This window comes from Thamnophis elegans, chromosome 9 (genome assembly GCF_009769535.1).
Source record: "Thamnophis elegans isolate rThaEle1 chromosome 9, rThaEle1.pri, whole genome shotgun sequence".
NCBI lineage: Eukaryota > Metazoa > Chordata > Lepidosauria > Squamata > Colubridae > Thamnophis > Thamnophis elegans.
In genome coordinates this window covers 2,185,719-2,206,294 of record NC_045549.1, presented here as the reverse complement: position 1 = coordinate 2,206,294, position 20,576 = coordinate 2,185,719, and the positions used below count along the sequence as shown (strand labels likewise).

The 20,576-nt window shown below is 46.2% G+C and overlaps 1 protein-coding gene across 1 annotated transcript in view; it reads right to left on the bottom strand.

Annotated features, from left to right (window-relative positions):
• LOC116513285 (transcription factor COE3-like) overlaps nt 1–20,576 on the bottom strand; it is a 77,392-nt gene that overhangs the window by 40,799 nt on the left and 16,017 nt on the right. Inside the window, exons 3-7 of the mRNA XM_032224302.1 lie at nt 16,909–17,065; nt 15,005–15,068; nt 13,360–13,415; nt 7,164–7,237; nt 1,809–1,877 (exon numbers count right to left, since the gene is read on the bottom strand). Coding sequence (XP_032080193.1) covers nt 1,809–1,877; nt 7,164–7,237; nt 13,360–13,415; nt 15,005–15,068; nt 16,909–17,065 — 420 coding nt within the window. The remainder of the gene's footprint in view (nt 1–1,808; nt 1,878–7,163; nt 7,238–13,359; nt 13,416–15,004; nt 15,069–16,908; nt 17,066–20,576) is intronic.

Sequence of the window (20,576 nt, the reverse complement as noted above, 5' to 3'; positions counted from 1 at the left end):
CCTTGCAAGCCCAAGAGATTTTTCCCTTGTCTCCTAGTACACAACAGGTAGAAACAATGTGTGTGTGTGTGTGCATTGCAGCTGCCAAAAAAGCCAACACAGTTCTCGGCTCCATAAACAGAGGGATAGAATCAAGATCACGTGAAGTGTTAATACCACTTTATAAGGCCTTGGTGAGGCCACACTTGGAATCCGGCATCCAGTTTTGGTCGCCACGATGTAGAAAAGATGTGGAGACTCTGGAAAGAGTGCAGAGAAGAGCAACCAAGAGGATTAGGGGACTGGAGGCTGAAACATACGAAGAACAGTTGCAGGAACTGGGTATGTCTAGTTTAATGAAAAGAAGGACGAGGGGAGACATGATAGCATCTTCCAATCTCTCAGGGGTTGCCACAAAGAAGAGGGAGTCAAACTATTCTCCAAAGCACCAGAGGGTAGAGCAATGGATGGAAACTAATCAAGGAGAGAAGCAACTTAGAACTAAGTTGATGAGAACAATTAATCAGTAGATCGGCTTGCCTCCAGAAGTTGTGGGTGCTCCATCACTGGAGATTTTTAAGGTTTTTAAGAAGAGTTTGAACAACCATTTGTCTGAAGTGTTGTAGGGTCCCCAGCTTAAGATAGGGCTGGACTAGAAGACCTCCAGCGTCCCATCCAGCTCTTTATTATGTTATTCTGAGAAGAGGCTGAGCTGTAAGATGGGGTTAAACCTGTCGTTGATTTAGAATCCTTATGGGGTCACAAACATTTAGGTCCAGTACTCCATGAATTCCGTTGTTCCTTATCTAATCCAAATTGAGCTTTGACCATTAGTTATTTGTTTGTTTATTTTATCCCACCTTTATTATGCTTATAAATGATTCGAAATGGTGAAAACTACACAGTGCATGTTTCTCCTCATCCCCCCCACCCCAAGAAACAAACCTGTGCGATAGGTTGGGCTGTGAGAGAGGGAATGGCTCCAGGTGAACAGCCAGCTTTCAGGCCTAAGGTGGGACTAGAACTCCCTGTCTCCTGGCGATCGGCCCAAATTCACCCAGTCAGCTTTCTTGGCTTAGGTGAACTAGAACTCCCTGCCTCCTGGTGATCGACCCAAATTCACCCAGCTGGTTAAGGCAGGACTAGTATTCGTAGTCACTTGGTGATTGGCCTAACATCACCTAGTTGGCTTTCATGCTTAAGGTGGTACTAGAATTCTCTGTCTCCTGGTGGTTGGTCCAAAGTCACCTAGTTGGCTTTCATGCTTACGGTGGTACTAGAATTCCCTGTCTCCTGGTGATTGGTCCAAAGTCACCTAGTTGGCTTTCATGCTTACGGTGGTACTAGAATTCCCTGTCTCCTGGTGATTGGTCCAAAGTCACCGAGTTGGCTTTCATGCTTAAGGTGGTACTAGAATTCCCTGTCTCCTGGTGATTGGTCCAAAGTCACCGAGTTGGCTTTCATGCTTAAGGTGGTACTAGAATTCCCTGTCTCCTGGTGATTGGTCCAAAGTCACCTAGTTGGCTTTCATGCTTAAGGTGGGAGTAAAACTCACTGTCTCCTGGTGATCGACCCAAAATCACCCAGCCAGCTTTCTAAGCTTAGGTAAACTAGAACTCACAGACTCCTGTTTTCTAACCTTAACCACTAGACCAAATTAAAAAAAAAAGAATAAGTATTATTCCTTTATTCCCTAAGGGAATTCTCCTTGCCTCCCTCTTCACTTTCTAGGGCTTAACACTTCCACCAATTCTGCTGAGGGGTTCTGGCCATCTCCCAGGACAACGTCTCCCATTCTGGACATTCAGAAGTCTTCTGCCGGTACTTACCTGTCAATGATGACCGGGTCGGAAGGGGTCTCGTTGCGGTTTCCACAACTTTTCTTGTCACAGCAGCGGCTGTTGGGCGGAAGAAAGAGAGGGACGGTCAGGGCAAAAGAGGAACTCAAGGTGGCGATGAGCCATCAACTCTCTGAATGAAGGACACGGCCAAGAAGAAGGCCTTAGGCATCCCATTAGGTCAGCATCTATGGGCAATCCTCGACTTACAACGGTTTGTGTAGTAGCCGTTTGAAGTTACACCAGCCCTGAAAATAGGGGCTTATGACCGTTTTTTTCCACACTAAGGACCATCGCAGCATCCGGGTTTCTAGGCCGCTGATCTGCTTCGGGTGTTGTCGGAATGAAGCTGCCCGGATGCAAAACGGCTAAGGGAGGAGCTGGTTGTTGTAAAAGCAGCTTTGTTGCCTGTTTTGTGTGGAGAGAATCCTCTTCTACTTGGATATGTACTATGTTTTTAACATTTGCCTCCCTCCCTCCCTCCTTCCTCCCTTCTTTCCTTCCATCCTATCTCTCCCCTTCCTCCCTGTCATCTATCCTTTTTCCCTCCCTCCCTGCTTCTTTCCTTCCTCCATTCCTTCTTTCCTTCCATCCTATCTCTCTCCTTCCGCCCTTCCATCCTATCTCTCTCCCTTCTATCCATCCTATTTCCCTCCTCCATCCCTTCCTGCTTCCTGCCTCCCTCCCTTCTTTTCTTCCATCTTCTCTCCCTCCTCCTTCCCTTCCTTCCATCCATCCTATCTCTCCCCTCCCTTCTATCCATCCTATTTCTCTCCACCCTCCTTACTTCCTCCCTCCTTCCCTTCTTTTCTTCCATCTTCTTTCCCTCCTCCCTCCCTTCTTTCCATACATCCTATCTCTCCCCTCCCTCCCTCCCCTCCATCCTATCTCTCCCCTCCCTTCTATCCATCCTATTTCCCTCCACCCTCCTTACTTCCTCCCTCCTTCCCTTCTTTTCTTCCATCTTCTTTCCCTCCTCCCTCCCTTCTTTCCATACATCCTATCTCTCCCCCTTCTATCCATCCCATTTCCCTCCTCCCTCCCTGCCTCCCTCCCTTCTTTCCTTCCATCTTCTCTCCCTCCTCCCTCCCTTCTTTCCATACATCCTATCTCTCCCCTCCCTCCCTCCCCTCCATCCTATCTCTCCCCCTTCTATCCATCCTATTTCCCTCCTCCCTCCCTCCTTCCCTGCTTCCTCCCTTCCTCCTTTCCTTCCATCTTCTCTCCCTCCTCCCTCCCTTCCACCCATCAATCCATCCTATCTCTCCCCTCCCTCCCTTCCATCCCATCTCTCATCCTCCCTTCTATCCATCCTATTTCCCTCCTCCCTCCCTGCTTCCTCCCTCCCTTCTTTCCTTCCATCTTCTTTCCTTCCTCCCTCCCTTCCATCCATCCTATCTCTCCCCTCCCTCCCTTCCATATCAACCCCAATCCTTCCTCTATTCCCTTAACTATTTTGGCTTGCTAGATGGAACTGAAAGACACTATAAAAGCTCTACTGCTACGTCTATATTTCATGATTCAGAAATACCGGATGCCCACACGTGTCGCCTTTTCCCGAGTTCCCCCCTGCAGAGAGTCAGCAGAGTAAACCAGCGCTCTAAAAGAGTCCCAAGGGGGCTGGGTCACTTCACCACCTGAGCCGAGGTGGCGCAGTGGTTAGGGTGCAGCACTGCAGGCCACTTCAGCTGACTGTTATCTGCAGTTCAGCGGTTCTAATCTCACCGGCTCAGGGTTGACTCAGCCTTCCATCCTTCCGAGGTGGGTAAAATAAGGACCCAGACTGTGGGGGCAATAGGCTGACTCTGTAAACCGCTTAGAGAGGCCTGAAAGCCCTATGAAGCGGTATATAAGTCTAACTGCTATTGCTAACTGCTATTCTTGCCACACACAAAAAAAACAAAAACCTCTGAAACTCCTCTTTGGCTCTCAAGGACCAGAGAACAAAACTTGCAAACCATTGGGCTTCTCATCCATTTGGGGGGGGGGGGCAGTCAAGAAAGGTGCCCCCACTCGCTGTGAAGTGGTTTCGGTTGAATGTGGTTTTTTTTTTTTTAAAAAAAAAGTGCTTTGCAGGATTTATGGGGCCGGAAGAAGCCCATCTCCGGCTCTTTAAAGCAACCTCGTCTTTTCACAGAGAGCAGCTGTATCATCCAGGGAAAAGAAGCGGCTGCTTTAAAGAGATGCCAACAGGGATTCACACTCCAAAGCAGTGTGCCAAGTTTGGACGACTGGAAACAGGACTTGGGTTCCCCTTCGGGGCCAACAAACACTGTTTTGGAAGAAACTACATAATGGAATAGAAGAGTAACAGAGTTTGGGAGGGACCTTGGAGGTCTTCTAGTCCAGCCCCCCTTGTTCAAGCAGGAATCCCTATACCAAACATAGGGAATCCAGAGATGAAAAACCACTAACGCAGCCGGTCGAATGTGGATTTCTGGATTTAACCTCCCCAAAGGAGAGAGAGAGAGACGGAGAAACTGACCGGATCTTGTCTCAGCGTTACGTTTCCCTGCCTTTGTACGCCACACTTTTCGCGATTCCCTACCCAATTACTGTTTTCTCAATCATTAGAGCAAGTACCATCCCTCACATTAAATATAATTAATTGCTGATCTGATAAACAGCCGAGAGCTCTAAATTCACCCCAATTCCCCTCGGGGGACCGGCAATTCCATCCGTCGTCCTTGTTCCATAAACAACACAGCCAAAGTTGCGTGCGTGGAAGGCACAATATTTTGCCCTCCCGAGTCACTCCTACGACTCCCAAGACACCCCCCCCCCGCTCTATTCCCTTAGCCCCCGGGATCATTAGCAAGGTTCCCGAAGATCAATTAGCCATCCAACTTGGCAACCAGGCAGACGTGCTAATTTGCAAAACACCAAGAGAAGAACGGGCCCGTAAACAAAGCAGCGGCGTTAATAAGTCGCTGGGGAGTTTGGCTGTCGAGGGAGGTTCCTTTGCTCTCCTCCCAGCACTTGGTGAGGGAGGTGGTTTCCCCCCCCCAACTTTCCTGGCTGGTCCTGGGTGCGGATGTTGCCACAGGGGCAACATATACACGCCCATCCTGCCCATCCTGAGTCCTCAGGGTTCCTTCTTAAGCCTTCTTTCTGCAACATGGTGGCACCCGTCTGTGCGCCCAGTCTTTGGAGTTGAAAAGCACATCACAGTGCCAGGATTTGGATCCTGCAAAGACTTGGTGTGAGGATCCTCCCTCCCCCGGCCCCCCACCCCGCGATCTCCTTAACCTAGAAGTGAGGATCAGGAGGCGGAAGAAAGAACAGACTCAAGAAAGAGTGCGGAGAAGAGCAACAAAGATGATTAGGGGACCTAAAGCTAAAACGTAGGAAGAACGGTTGCAGGAATTGCGTTTAATTCTAGTTCAGTGAAAAGAAGGGCCGGGGGGGGGGGTGTTGACATGATAGCAGTCTTCCAGTATTTGAGGGGGCTGCCCCAAAGAAGAGGGAGTCAACCTATTCTCCAAGGCACCTGAGGGCAGAACAAGAAGCAATGGGTGGAAACTAATCAAGGAGAGAAGCAAGCTGGAATTGAGGAGGAATTTCCTGGCAGTGAGGACAATTCGACAGTGGAACAGCTTGCCACCAGAAGTTGTGGGTGCTTCATCACTGGAGGTTTTCAAAAAGAGACTGGACAGCCATTTGTCTGGAATGGTGTAGGGCCTCCCGCTTGAGTCAGGGGTTGGACTAGAAGACCTCCAAGGTCCCTTTCATCCCTGTTATTCTGTCAGTTTTTGTGAGAATACCTAGCTCAGGTGTGTCCAACCTTGGCAACTTGCAAGATGCGTGGACTTCAACTCCCAGAATTCCCAAGCCAGCAGCAGGTGCATTTATGGGCACCCGAACAGCCTTGTTAATAAGAGCGCTTTACAATTGTGTAGCCCCAAACCACCAGGACGAGCTCGGTAGCTCTAACTTTATTAAATGGCGCAGGCCTTTGTCAGCTGCGGCTCCCTTGGCCAGAAATGCTTTCTCTTAGAAGCTTGACGGCGAAAGCTTTCCAGTAGAAATGTCTTGGCTGGAAGAAGATGCTATCGGAAACGCCTCCCGATCTCGCTTGCACACTGAAAGGGACACACAACGCCTTTCTCACAACACCGGGAATGAGAAGCACCCGGATGGACTGGTGACCCAGCAACCTGCACAGGTCGCTTTTCCTGCAATGTTGATATTTGGGGAGACTTGAGGGTCTTCCAGGGAGGGTCTGCTTACAAGTCTTACAGCCCACTGATCTGTGCATCACCTTCTCATGGTGTAAAGCAAACCACCTTTCTCAGATCTGTATCTTTTTTAGCCTGCCTGCCGCCTTCCCAATCTTTCATCCCTCCCTCTTCTTCCTCCCGCCATCCCTCTCCTTTCTCCCTCCCTCCTTCTCACTCCACCTGCCTTCTCTCTCCTTATTTCCCTCGCCTTCCTCTTTCCCTTTCTTTCTCTCTCCCTCTCCCCTTCCCTTCTTTCCTCTCCCTCTTCTCCGTCCCTCCCTTCCTTTTTCTCTCTCCCTCCCCCCTCCCTCCTTTCCTCCCTCTCCCCCTTCTCTCCCACTTTCATTCCTCCCTCCTTCTTCCTCCCTCCTTCCCTTCCTTCCCTCCCTCCTTTCCTCTCCCTCCCTTCTTCCCTCCCTCTCCTTCATCCATATCCTTCCTCTTCCTCCCTCTCTCCTTCCCTCCCTTGGAAGAAGTCAATGCACTCTGAAAAATGCCTATCCCCCCCACCCCACCCCATGTGGAATGATTCTATATTTCCAAAGCCAGGACTGGGGAGAGATATGACCAGGTTAAAGCAGGCTCAGTGGGAAAAAAAAGTCCTTGAAATTGTGGCTAAGAGGAACAAACTTCCTACAAATCATGACTGGGTTAAAACGCTCTTTGTTGATCTTAATTTAAACCACTTCGCCAAGACCACATGCCCCAGACCCTTATGAACAAGAACAGCAGAACTATGGATTTCAGCTAGACCCAAAGGATTAATTCTGGACATTCTTGTTATTAATCCAGGATGTTAGACATATTTTCCTTCAACAGGTCAAATGTCCAACATCCTGAACCCAACAGCAGGCAGCCAATCCCTTTTCTGATATCTAAACATGGCTGTGGCTGCTTTGAATCCCCCAGTTTGGATTCTCCACGGTGGCCATTTTGACTTTTTTGACTCCCGTCCCTGCAGACTTCCCCCTGCGTCCCAGCCATTGAGTCCCGTTGTTGCTTCCGCTGCTTTGCAAAACCGTCTCGCCTTCTTCACACCCCAAAGTGCCCTGCTTGAAGCTTCCCAGAGGTCCTCCTTGATTCCACCCATTACCAGCCCGTGTTGCTGCACCAGAGCATGACTTACCTGCACATGATCTCGTGAGTTAACAACACGCGGCACATCTCGGGGTTCTTATCCTGACCTTCATAGATGATGGCCTGCAAGCAAAGGGGAGAGGCAACATTAGGAAGGGCCCAGATAGTTGCAGACCTGCTGGTCTCCTGCAGAAGATCATAAGTGGTCTTCTGTCCTCAGTATCAATTGCTTCCTTCCTTCCCTCCCTCATTCTCTCCTTTTCCCTTGCTTCCTTCCTTCTTCCTCCCTCCTTCCCTTCTCTTGCATTCCTCCCTCATTCTTTTCCTTCCTTCCTCATTCTCTCCATTTCCTTTCCTTCCTTCTCCTCCCTCCTTCCTTCTCTTGCATTCCTCCCTCATTCTTTTCCTTTCTTTCCTCATTCCTCATTCTCTCCTTTTTCTTCCTTCCTTCTCCCTCCTTCCTTCTTTTCCCCTCCCTTCCCTCTCTTGCATTCCTCCTCATTCTTTTCCTTTTCTCCTTCCTTCCTCATTCTCTCCTTTTTCCCTTGCTTCCTTCTTCTTCCCTCCCTCTTCCCTTCTCTTGCATTCCTCCCTCATTCTTTTCCTTCCTTCTCATTCTCTCCATTTCCTTCTCCTTCCTTCCTCCTCCTCCTTTCCCTTCTCTTGCATTCCTCCCTCATTCTTTTCCTTCTTTCCTTCCTTCCTCATTCTCTCCTTTTTCTTCCTTCCTTCTCCCTCCTTCCTTCTTTTCCTCCCTCCTTCCCTCTCTTGCATTCCTCCCTCATTCTTTTCCTTTTTTCCTTCCTTCCTCATTCTCTCCTTTTCCCTTGCTTCCTTCCTTCTTCCTCCCTCCTTCCCTTCTCTTGCATTCCTCCCTCATTCTTTTCCTTCCTTCCTCATTCTCTCCATTTCCTTTCCTTCCTTCCTCCTCCCTCCTTCCCTTCTCTTGCATTCCTCCCTCATTCTTTTCCTTCTTTCCTTCCTTCCTCATTCTCTCCTTTTTCTTCCTTCCTTCTCCCTCCTTCCTTCTTTTCCTCCCTCCTTCCCTCTCTTGCATTCCTCCCTCATTCTTTTCCTTCTTTCCTTCCTTCCTCATTCTCTCCTTTTCCTTTCCTTCCTCCCTCCTTCCCTTCTCTTGCATTCTTCCCTCATTCTTTTCCTTCTTTCCTTCTGTCCTCATTCTCTCCTTTTCCCTTCCTTCCTTCTCCCTCCTTCTTTCTTTTCCTCCCTGCTTCCCTCTCTTGCATTCCTCCCTCATTCTTTTCCTTCTTTCCTTCCTTCCTCATTCTCTCCTTTTCCTTTCCTTCCTCCCTCCTTCCCTTCTCTTGCATTCTTCCCTCATTCTTTTCCTTCTTTCCTTCTGTCCCCATTCTCTCCTTTTCCCTTCCTTCTCCCTCCTTCTTTCTTTTCCTCCCTGCTTCCCTCTCTTGCATTCCTCCCTCATTCTTTTCCTTCTTTCCTTCCTTCCTCATTCTCTCCTTTTCCTTTCCTTCCTTCCTCCTTCCCTTCTCTTGCATTTCTCCCTCATTCTTTACCTTCCTTCCCTCCTTCCTTCCTTCCCTCTGTTCCTTGCTGGGCACCCTTGACCGTCTCAGTTGGGTCATCAGAAGAGGTCCTGGACAGCCGCATCTCCACCAGCTTCTGAGAACGTGATGGCTACCTCCCTGTAAGACATCTCCATGCAAGGCTCAAGACCAAGAGCTCCATGGAGATGTCTACTAGGAGGTAGCCGTGATGTTGTGGGGCCCTTCTCCAAAGCAGCAAACCCTCATCTCATCCTGCTCATCTTCCTAGAGATAGAGCCAAGGTGGCGCAGTGGTTAAATGCAGCACTGCAGGCTACTGCTAGATCAGCAGGTCAGCGGTTCAAATCTCACCGGCTCAGGGTTGACTCAGCCTTCCATCCTTCCGAGGTGGGTAAAATGAGGACCCAGATTGTTGGGGGCAATATGCTGACTCTCTGTAAACCGCTTAGAGAGGCCTGAAAGGCCTATGAAGCGGTATATAAGTCTACTGCTATTGCTATTGCTATTCCTGCGTGTGGTCAACTTCCAGGAACTGGCTGGGGAACATTGTAAGGTGCATCGGTCCCGACTAAACGTAGCCTCGGTCTAGGACTGAGCTCTGAAATGAAAACTGGGCTGCCCTCGATTCAACACAATGCAAATCCGAGACTGCTAATGGCAGCTCGGTCCAATGGCTGCAGTTTACCCAGCGTGTTGAAGAGGGCTTCCAAATATAGTTGTGTTTGCACAACTGACAAAGCTCAGTTGACTTTTAACCATGGGGGTTTTTTTCTGGAGAAGAGAGAGGTATATAATATCAACAGGGTGCCTTGGGCCAATGCTGCCTTTGTTGGTTGAGGTTTCGGTGTATTGAGGGGATGTGGCAAACGAGCTGCTTCGGGAACAAAATCCAAGGCGGCTGGATGACTGTGCTTCCGTCTACATGGGGCTGACCTTGAAGAAGTGGTTAAATGCAGCGCTGCAGGCCACTTCAGCTGACTGCAGTTCTGCAGTTCGGCTGTTCAAATCTCACCGGCTCAGGGTTGACTCAGCCTTCCATCCTTCCGAGGTGGGTGAAATGAGGACCCGGATTGTTGTTGGGGGAAATATATGCTGACTCTGTAAACCGCTTAGAGAGGGCTGGAAGCCCTACGAAGCGGTATATAAGTCTAACCGCTATTGCTATTACTGCTAAGACTGACTTGGAAAATTCAGCTGGTCCAGCATATTGTAGTCAATGTTCCCTCTGGTCCAATCCTGGTTCTGTCACGTGAGATTGTGGCCGCTGGGTGTGTGTGTGGGGGGGTAATCGCTGTCGCTTAGCTTATGAGCGCAATTCATAGAACATAAAGTCACAGAGTTGGAAGGGACCCTGGAGATCTTCTAGTCCAGCCCCCTGCTCAAGCAGGAGACCCTAAACCATTTCAGATAAATGATTCTCCAGTCTCTTTTTGAAAGCCTCCAGCGATGGAGCACCCACAGCCTCTGAAGGGAAATTATTCCATTGGTTGATTGCTTCACTATTAAGAATTGTCTCCTTGGTTTCAGGTTGCTTCTCTCCTTGATTAGTTTCCATCCGTTGTCTTCTGGTGCTTTGGAAAATACTTTGACCCCTCCCGCTCTTCTTTGGGGCAGCCCCTTCAATACTGGAAGACTTCTGTCGTGTCACATCTAGTCCTTCTTTTCATCAAACTAAAGTGAAGGTGAAGGTTCCCCTCGCACATATGTGGTAGTTGTTTCCGACTCTAGGGGGCGGTGCTCATCTCGGTTTCAAAGCCGAAGAGCCAGCGCTGTGCGAAGACGTCTCCGTGGTCATGTGGCTGGCATGACTCAACACCGAAGAGGCATGGAATGCTGTTGCCTTCCCACCAAAGGTGGTTCCTATTTTTCTACTTGCATTTTTAGATTTATTTTGTATTGTGGTGACCAGAACTGGATGCAGCGTTCCAGTTCTCGACTTACAACCATTTGTTAAGTGACATTCGAAGTCACAACGGCACTGAAAAAATTGACTTTTCACACTTTTTAAAACCATTGCTGCATCCCCATGGTCACGTGATCCAAATTCAGACGCTTGGCAACTGACTCATATTTATGACCGCCGCAGTGTCCCGGGGTCCCGTGATCCCCTCGCAAAGTCAAAGGGGAAGCCGGAGTGTCTTAACAACCGTGTTACTAACTTAACAACCGAAGTGCTTCACTTAACAACTGTGGCAGGAGGGATTGTAAAATGGGGCGAAACTCACTTAACGACTGTCTCGTTTAGCCACAGAAATGTGGGGCTCCATCGTGGTTGTAACCTGAGGACCACATGTATTTGCCAGTCAATTCGAATAATGCCAGGGAATGCCTGTGTTGGGAAACAGCTGGATTTCCCATCTGTAATTTTCTTAACAGAGCATTATTCTCTTCCTTTTTTCCCCTCCCCATTTAACATCAAGCATAAAGCCAGACCTCTGGGGGTGAAATCCAGGGTTCAGAAAAATACAGCAGTTGGATACTCCTCGGTGTAAAATAGGTGTTAAACACCCGCTGTCCCATCTGGGCCAGGCGCTCTTAACACCCAGCCAGGAATCTGCCTCTCCACTTAATGGTGTTGATTAATAAGATGGAAACTTAATGAAGCTTCTTCAATTATTTGCAAGAATTAATTCCCTGGGACTCCTCACTTCCAGAGTGAGCTGGTTTCAGAGCTCTAACTTGTTTTCCTCCTCAAACGGAGACCGGATGGCATTTTTCCTCCGCTCTTCCCAAAGTGCCTTTTTTTCCTCCCCCCACAAGAGGCAACTGGACTTTCTGGTTTCTCTTTGAAGACATTTTGCTCTTCATCCAAGAAACTTCCGTGGCACGACAAAACCGCGCTCCACTAAAGCGCGCCCGATTAAACCGCGTCGCTGACGTCATCAGCAGGGTGACAACAGCGACCGCGGAGAAAAAAGGGCGCTTTAAATAGCGCTTTGAAAGCAAGCCGATTCAAGTTAAGGTAAGGGTTAGGTTTAGGGTTAGGTTTAGGGTTAGGCTAAGGGTTAGGTTAAGGGTTAGGTTTAGGGTTACGTTAAGCGTTAGGGTTAGGTTTAGGGTTAGGTTAAGGTTTAGGGTTAGGTTTAGGGTTAGGTTAAGGTTTAGGGTTAGCTTTAGGGTTAGGTTTAGGGTTAGGTTAAGGTTTAGGGTTAGGTTTAGGGTTAGGTTTAGGGTTAGGTTAAGGTTTAGGGTTAGCTTTAGGGTTAGGTTTAGGGTTAGGTTAAGGTTTAGGGTTAGGTTTAGGGTTAGGTTAAGGTTTAGGGTTAGCTTTAGGGTTAGGTTTAGGGTTAGGTTAAGGTTTAGGGTTAGGTTTAGGGTTAGGTTTAGGGTTAGGTTAAGGTTTAGGGTTAGCTTTAGGGTTAGGTTTAGGGTTAGGTTAAGGTTTAGGGTTAGGTTTAGGGTTAGGTTAAGGTTTAGGGTTAGGTTTAGGGTTAGGTTTAGGGTTAGGTTAAGGTTAAGGTTTAGGGTTAGGTTTAGGGTTAGGTTAAGGTTTAGGGTTAGCTTTAGGGTTAGGTTTAGGGTTAGGTTAAGGTTTAGGGTTAGGTTTAGGGTTAGGTTAAGGTTTAGGGTTAGGTTTAGGGTTAGGTTAAGGTTTAGGGTTAGATTAAGGGTTAGGGTTAGGTTAAGGTTTAGGGTTAGGTTAAGGGTTAGGTTTAGGGTTAGGTTAAGGTTTAGGGTTAGGTTTAGGGTTAGGTTTAGGGTTAGGTTTAGGGTTAGGTTTAGGGTTAGGTTTAGGGTTAGGTTTAGGGTTAGGTTTAGGATTAGGTTTAGGGGGGTTAGGTTTAGGTTTAGGGGTTAATTTTAGCTTTAGCGTTCACAGCGTGCTTTTTCGTCGCGCTGTGATGACGTCAGCTACGCGGTTTCGTCGAGCGCGCTTTAGTCGAGCGCGGTTTTGTGGTGGAACCGAAACTTCTTCAGCTCTGACTCAGAACTTGAAAAGCTTCTTGGATGGGGAGTGAAACGTCTTTTGAAAAAAGCACCTTTGGGACAACCGGGACCTGGATGACTGAGAATCTCTGCGGATGTTTCCCCCCACTAGCAAATTTTAGGAAAAGTCCTATTTTTTGGGGAAGGAGGGAAATTGATTAAAAGCTCTGCCTTTTCATAACACAGCTGATTGGGGGGGCATTTAATTTTATTTGATCCTGGGTGGATCAGAGGCCAGGGTTAAGGAAGATTTGTGACAAATAAGAAACCGTCGTATTTCTATGAGTAAAATACAATACAGGTAGTCGTCAGCGTAGGACCACAATGAGCCCAAAATGTACGCTGCTAAGTGAGAAATTTGTTAAGTGAGATTCGCCCTGTTTTACAACCTTTCTGGCCACCTTTGTTAAGTGAATTGCTGCAGTTGCTAAGTTAGTAACATGGTTGTTAAGTGAAACTGGCTTCCCCGTTGACTTGTCGGAAGGAAGGTCCGTAAAATGGGGGCAAAAACTCACTTAACAACTGCCTTGCTGAGCAACGGAGACGATGTCGGAGACTATCTGTAATATATGGCCATGATGCTGGGAAGGCCGTGCCTCCTTGGGAAAGGAAGCTGTTCGTGGCAGCTTCCCCCAAACTACAATTCCCGGCGTCCTTTGGAGGAGCTTGGAATGGGCGTTGTGGTGTGTGTTTGTTCTGAATCCCAGACCCATTAACTCTGAGCCTTTTAAGCGTGGCCAAAGATGTGTTACGGATACTTCCCCATCACACCCCAAGCACAGGGCGTTGTTACCTGCTTGGACATGGAATCAATGAGCCGCACGTAGAGATCTTGCTCGGTTCGAAGGCCTGGGGAAAAAAACAAAATTTGGGGAGATTTCAGAACAGAGTGTCTCAACCATGGCAACTTGAAGAGAGGTGGACTTCAACTCCCAGATTTCCCCAGCCAGCTCTGCTGGCTGGGGAATTCTGGGAGTTGAAGTTCACCTCTCTTCAAGTTGCCAAGGCTGAGAACTACACACACACCTTTTTAATGCTCACAACAACCCTGCCAGGTAAGCTCTGCGGTGTTTAACCATCTGCCTCCCCAGCCTGGGTCTACCCCAAGGGGTTTCCCTGTTTGAAGACGTGTTGACTTCAACTCCCAGAATTCCCCAGCTGGAATTCCAGGCGAGGGAATTCTGGGAGTTGAAGTTCGCTCTCTGTAAACTGGCCACCTTTGGGGAAAACGTTCTAAAAGGTTAAAAACCGCACCGAAGGTATATTGTAACCTGGCATCCAATGGTGCAAAATGTGCATTGTTTAAAGAAGTCGAGTGAGCTGTGAAAAGCAACCAAGATAATGCCCACAAGGAAGGGACCTTGGAGGCCTTCTAGTCCAACCCCCAGCTCAAGCAGGAGATCCTGAACCATTCCAGACAAGGGATTGTCCAAATTCTTCTTTAAAATCTCCAGTATTGGAGCACCCACAACTTCTTGAGGCAAGGAGTTCCACTGGTTAATTGTTTCTCACTATCAGGAAATTCCTCCTCAGTTCTAAGTTGCTTCTCTCCTTGATTAGTTTCCACCCATTGCTTCTTGTTCTACCCTCAGGTGCCCTGGAGAATAGTTTGACTCCCTCTTCTTTGTGGCAACCCCTGAGATATTGGAAGATGCTATCATGTCTCCCCTGGTCCTTCTTATCATTAAACTAGACATTCCCAGTTCCTGCAACCGTTCTTTAAATGTTTTAGCCTCCAGTCCCCTAATTATCTTTGTTGCTTTTCTCTGCACTCTTTCTCAGGGTCTGGATGGTTTCTTACAAATGCTTTAGACACGCTTTACTTCGAATTTGCAAGAAGTCCAGAGTTTGGTTAAAAGAGGAGGAAACCCCCCCCCCCAGGTGCTGACCTCCAGCCCACCAATTTGGGGTGAGTTTGGAGGTTGTCCTTTCCTCTGTGGCACGACATAACCGTGAACGTCAAAAGCGTGGCAACAACACCGCGGCACTAAAACCGCGATGTCAAAAGCGCGCCGACAACAGCGCGCTGACAACAGCGCGATTTAACTTAAGGTAAGGTTTAGGGTTAGGTTTAGGGTAGGTTTAGGGTTAGGTTTAGGGTTAGGTTTAGGGTTATTTTTAGGGTTATGTTACAGCGCGCTTCTGTCGGCGCGCTGTTGTCGGCGCGGTTTTGACGGTGCGGTTTTGTCACCGCGCTTTAGTCACACGCGCTTTAGTCTACCGCGGTTTTGTGGTGGAACCCCTTTCCTCAACTGCTTGCAAACATACCTTGCAAGCTACTGAAGCAACCCTGAACCCTGAACCCTAACTATTCGACTGCAGGACAGGACAAAATGTGGATGAGCAAATATATCTCAGCAGTTTTTGTCTTCTGAGTGGCCTTCACCCACGGCAGCAGGCTTTACTAAAGTCCCGAATTACGGCTGCAGGGTCCTTACCGTTGCTGTACAGCAGCTGCAGCCGGTAGTGGATTCCGTTGTTGGTTTTCTCTCCGTTCTGCTCCTGCCAGGAGGAAAGGAGGAATGAGAAAAGCCAAAGAGTGGAGATCTTCCACCTGGTGTTCCTCAAAGAGACATTCAACCAGGAATGGTGGGCAAGTGGGAGGCGCTTTTCTTTGGAGGTTACAATAAACTGGAAGGGGAGTGGATAAAGTGGGGTGGTCTCTTGTTTCCTGAGACTGGGGGAAATCCCTGATCTTCCTTATGCCAAGATGGGGACTTTGGGAAAAGGAGAAGACAGACATGCCTTCCTCTGAAAGGGCCTCTTGCAGAAATTAGCCTGGGGTGCAACCATCCTCCTCATCCTCTTTCCTATCTCCTTCTCTTATCTTGACATCCTGTCCAGATTGATTCATTTCTGAGCTGGCCCTCCTCCACTCACAGTCTCTCATTCACTCTGTCTCTCTCTCTCTCTTTCTTTCTCTTCCTCCTTCTCTCTCTTTCTCTCTTTTTATTTCTTTCTCTCTTCTTTCTCTTTCCTTTCCCCTTTCTTTTCTTTCTTTTTTCCTTTTTTCTTTCTCTTTCCTCTTTTCCTCTTTCCCTCTCCTTTCTTTTCTTCCTTCCTTCCCACTCTCTCTCCCCCCTCTCTTTATTTCCATTTTCTTCTTTATTTACCTCTCTTTCTTTTCCCCTTTCTTTCTCTCTTCTTTCTCTCTTCCTTTCTCTCTTTTTCTTTCTTTCTCTCCTTTCCCCTTTCTTTCCTTTCTCCTCCTTTTCTTTTTCCCTTTCTTTCCCTCTCTTCTTTCTTTTCTTCCTTCCTCCCCTCTTCTCTCACTCTCTCTTTCTCTCCCCCCCCACCCACTCTTATCTATGTGGGTGTGAAAATATAGATAGCACTCCCCGGAATGCTCCCTCAGTGCCCTATAAACCTCGTCTTCATTAGATTAGGGTCTTTAACCAGAGACCATCCTTTAACTCTATGGAAAATTAGATTTCTCGCATGGAGTGAAAGTATCATAGCTGATAGTTTTAAGTAGCCATTCATACTGCACCAAGCATGTAGTTTGACAGAGTGAGCAGAGAAGAAGAAAAAGGGCTGTTTTAATCAAAGGGATTTTATCGAGTTTTGTTTCTACTTGGAAACCAGTTCTGGACTTTTTATTGGAAATTGGGGGGAAAAAAGGAAACTTCGATGTTGATAATTAGAAAGGATTTTTATTATTATTATTATTATTATTATAGGAATGGCTTGGAAAGTTGTGAAGTATAAAGCAAAATGTTAAAGTGGTGGGGTTTTTTTGCATTTTACTGCGCTGAAAAAGTCAGGAGTCCTGTTTTTCTCTCTTTCACTTTCTCTTGGTTTCTAACGTTTGGTTTATCCGTATTTTTATCTTGGAATGACCCTTAATAAAACATATCAAAAATGTTAACCTGGTAGCTTTGAGTGAAGATGGATTTTCACTTCCTCTTTTGAAAAGATAGACGTAGTTTATAATGCTATAAGTCATAATGATAGGTTGCAGCAAAATTCCCTTTATGCTATTTTAGAATCTTGGGTGTTTTTGCTTGCCACTTATTCCTGCTTCTTTTTTCCCTTTTATACGTTGGGTGTCTCCTCTGGGTAATCTTTTCCTTCCCTTCCCCCCCCCCTCCATACAAATGTTCAATAACAGAATAAATACATGAATGAAAAAAGGCGCTCAGGGAGCCATCAAGGATATTTTCAACATTACTCCAGCAACTGTCTAGCTCTGCTGGATCTGATGGCTGCTGGGGAAAAAAAAAATCAGAGTAACTGCAACTGGAAGGGGTTGAGGATATTCTATCCCGACTGTTTCCTGTGTGCGTGTCTGTGTGTGGTTGGGGCGACGTTTGCAAGAACCGCGCATGAGTTTGGACCTTACTCTGTCCTTTTCCACAAAGTCGATGAAAGACGTCCTCTCGATCTCCACTGGCTGTCCGTGACGGTCATACATGGCAAGCACGAAGTGGAAAAAGTTGGATTTCCTGAGGTTAGATGGGGGCTGTTTTTCAAAGTGGGCCCGAGCCAGCCCAATACCACTGTGGAAGGGAGAGAAAGGAGGGGGGGAAAAAAGGTGTTTAAGCAGCTGCAACACAGAACATCTGCAGGGGCTGAGCTCAGCCTCCCTTTCTATGCCAAAAAAACAGAATAACAGGGTAACAGGACAGCAGGAAGACAGAGAAACAGAATAACGGAACAGCAGAATAACAGAGAAACAGAATAGCAGAATAACAGAGTAACAAATAACAGAATAGCAGAGTAACAGAGTAATGGAATAACAGAATAATGGAATAACAAATAACAGAATAGCAGAGTAACAGAATAACAAAGTAATAGAATAACAGAATAATGGAATAACAGAATAATAGAGTAACAGATAACAGAATAACAGAGTAACAGAATAACAAAGTAATAGAATAACAGAATAATGGAATAACAGAATAATAGAGTAACAGATAACAGAATAACAGAGTAACAGAATAACAAAGTAATAGAATAACAGAATAATGGAATAGCAGAGTAGCAGAGTAGCAGAGTAACAGAGTAATGAAATAACATAATACTGGAATAACATAATATTGGAATAACAGAATAATAGAATAACAGAATAATAGAGTAACAGATAACAGAATAACAGAGTAACAGAATAACAAAGTAATAGAATAACAGAATAACAGAATAATGGAATAACAGAGTAACATAATAGCAGAGTAATAGAGTAATGGAATAACAGAATACTGGAATAACAGAATAATGGAATAACAGAAAACTGGAATAACAGAGTAATAGAATAACAGAGTAATAGAGTAACAAATAACAGAATAACAGAGTAACAGAGTAACAAAGTAATAGAATAACAGAATAACAGGAATAACAGAGTAACAGAATAGCAGAGTAACAGAGTAATGGAATAACAGAATATTGGAATAACAGAATAATGGAATAACAGAAAACTGGAATAGAGTAATAGAATAACAGAGTAATAGAGTAACAAATAACAGAATAACAGACTAACAGAATAACAAAGTAAGAGAATAACAGTAAGAAGCAACAGAATAACAAAATAACAGAACAGCAGAATCAAAGGCAAATGGGGTTGGAAGGGACCTTGGAGGTCTTCCAGTCGATCCCCCCTCCCCCCGCAGGTAATCTTTGACGTACAACCATAATGGAGCCTGCCCACATTATCTAGTTAGGTCATGAAATGTCTGCAAGAAAACAACCAAGCTCGGAGAGTAAACAAGGGCTCTACAGCTCCAAAGGATTTCCCAACCTTGGACTTTTGAGAATTTCAATCCAGAGAAACATCTAAAGAACATTGGGATGGCCAGGTTGCACCATTGCTCCTTTTTTTTCCTGTTTTGTGGAGAGGCTTCATCTGAGAGTTCCCAGATATTCACTTGCAGAAGAAATCCATTTTTTTCTTATTTACACACCAGGGTTCATTCTACTAAGCTGCATCCTTTTTGGGTGCACAACATTGTGCCTTCCATTATAGCAGAGGGCAAAATTCACACAACATCTAACAACTTTGCTATGGGTAGTCTGAGGAGGACACGTTCCTTGCATCCTCCCTCCAGGTGCAACTTCATCTATAGGTAGTCCTCGCCTTATGACCACAATCGAACCCAACCTTGATGTTGCTAAGCGGCACAGTTAGTCAACGTGTTTTGCCCACTTTTAGGACCTTTCCTGCCACAGTCGTTAAACGAATCCCTGCAGTTGTTAAGTTAGTAACGGCTTCCCTGTTGGCGTTGCACGTCAGAAGGTCACAGAAGGGGATCACACGATCCCGGGAAAGTGTGACCGTGTTCACATGACCAGAGAGATGCTGCAACAGTCATTAAGTGTGAAAAATGGTCATAAGTCACTTTTTTCCAGTGCCGTTGTAACGTTGAATGGTTACTAAGCCGTCACTAAATGAACCGCTATATTTTTAGGCCTGGCTCTGTGTTTTTCAAGCCTGTAACTGCAGATTTTCTGCAAAGAAGGCATATTTTGGTGATATAATAATCTCTGCCATAGTTGGGAAATGATCGCATTACAATCCAGACAACAAATACGTTAAACCCCCCGGGAACTATAATCAACGCTTTAGACACCTGGACTTGCACAGAAAGGGGAAAAAGCAGGAATTTCAACCACTTTGGAACTTGCCAAAGGTAATGTTAGGTATAAAGGAAATTTACTGCACTGGTTTCATTTATTTGGGGAATTAAAGTACAATGCCTCTCTGCAAAACCCATCCGTGAGAGGGCTGGAGGGAGAGAAAAAAAAATCATAAATGAAGGAGAAATTTTAGGAGATTAAAGGAAACCTGAGAGAGACCCAGCTGTAGGAAACAGCTGTCTGGAAACCCAAAACCCAACTGGGGCCCGGTACAGGGAGTCCTCGACTTACGACCACAATTGAGCCCAAACCTTATGTTGGGTAAGCGAAATAATTGTTAAATTTCCCCCCCATTTTATAACCTTTCCTGCCACAGTAATTAAGTGAATCACTGCAGCTGTTAAGTTAGTAACCTGTTGTTAAGTGAATCCAGCTTCCCTATTGCCTTTGCTTGTCAGCAGGTCGCAAAAAGGGGATCAGGTTGACACTGCAACCGTCATAAATATGAGTCAGCTGCCAAGCGGCCGAATTTTGATCATGTGACCACCATGCTGCAACGGTCCTAAGTGTGAACAACGGTTATGTCATTTTTTTCCAGTGGTGTTGTGAACTCCTGTAAGTCTAGGATTACCTGTAGTTTTACCTTTGAAAGACTAAATAATTTATTTATTTTTTAAAATAATTAAATAAATAAATAAAATTTCAACCGGCCCAACTTGTAGAGAGGTTTACGCCCGTAAAAGTTTTAAAACCTGAACGTTGCAACCCAGACACAGCCACCGAAACAGAGGAAGAAAATGAAAGAGATAAAATTGCCCTGGGACTTGAGAATTCAAACAAGAGAAGCTCCCGCCACAAAACACTCCACACTTAACAATTGTCAATTAGAAAGAGAAAGAAAGAAAGAAAGAAAAAAGCCTGGATAACAGATGTGACAATAGCTGGAAACAGCAGAAGAGAACAGAAAGAATGAGAGAAAAACTCAAAATAGGAAGACCTGCAAATAGAAGTAGGACGACTGTGGCAAAAGCCAAGTGAAGATGGTACTAGTGATAGGTGCCTTGGATGCAATCCCAAAACAACTGGCGCACTCCTTAAACACCATCGGCATTGACAAATTCACCATCGGTCAATTGCAAAAGGCAGCTTGACTTGGAAGAGCTGACATCCTGTGATGATACCTTTCATTAACTCAAACAATACAATACAATGCAATGCAATGCAATGCAATGCAATGCAATGCAATGCAATGCAATACAATAGCAGAGTTGGAAGGGACCTTGGAGGTCTTCTAGCCCAACCCCCTGCCTAGGCAGGAAACCCTATAACAAGCACATCTGCCTTTCCCAGGTCCTTGGGAAGGACTCCCTTGGTGGGTAAAAATGCCAAATCCAGTCCAAACATCTTACTGGCTGTATGATCAACAATGAAAAATGGAAG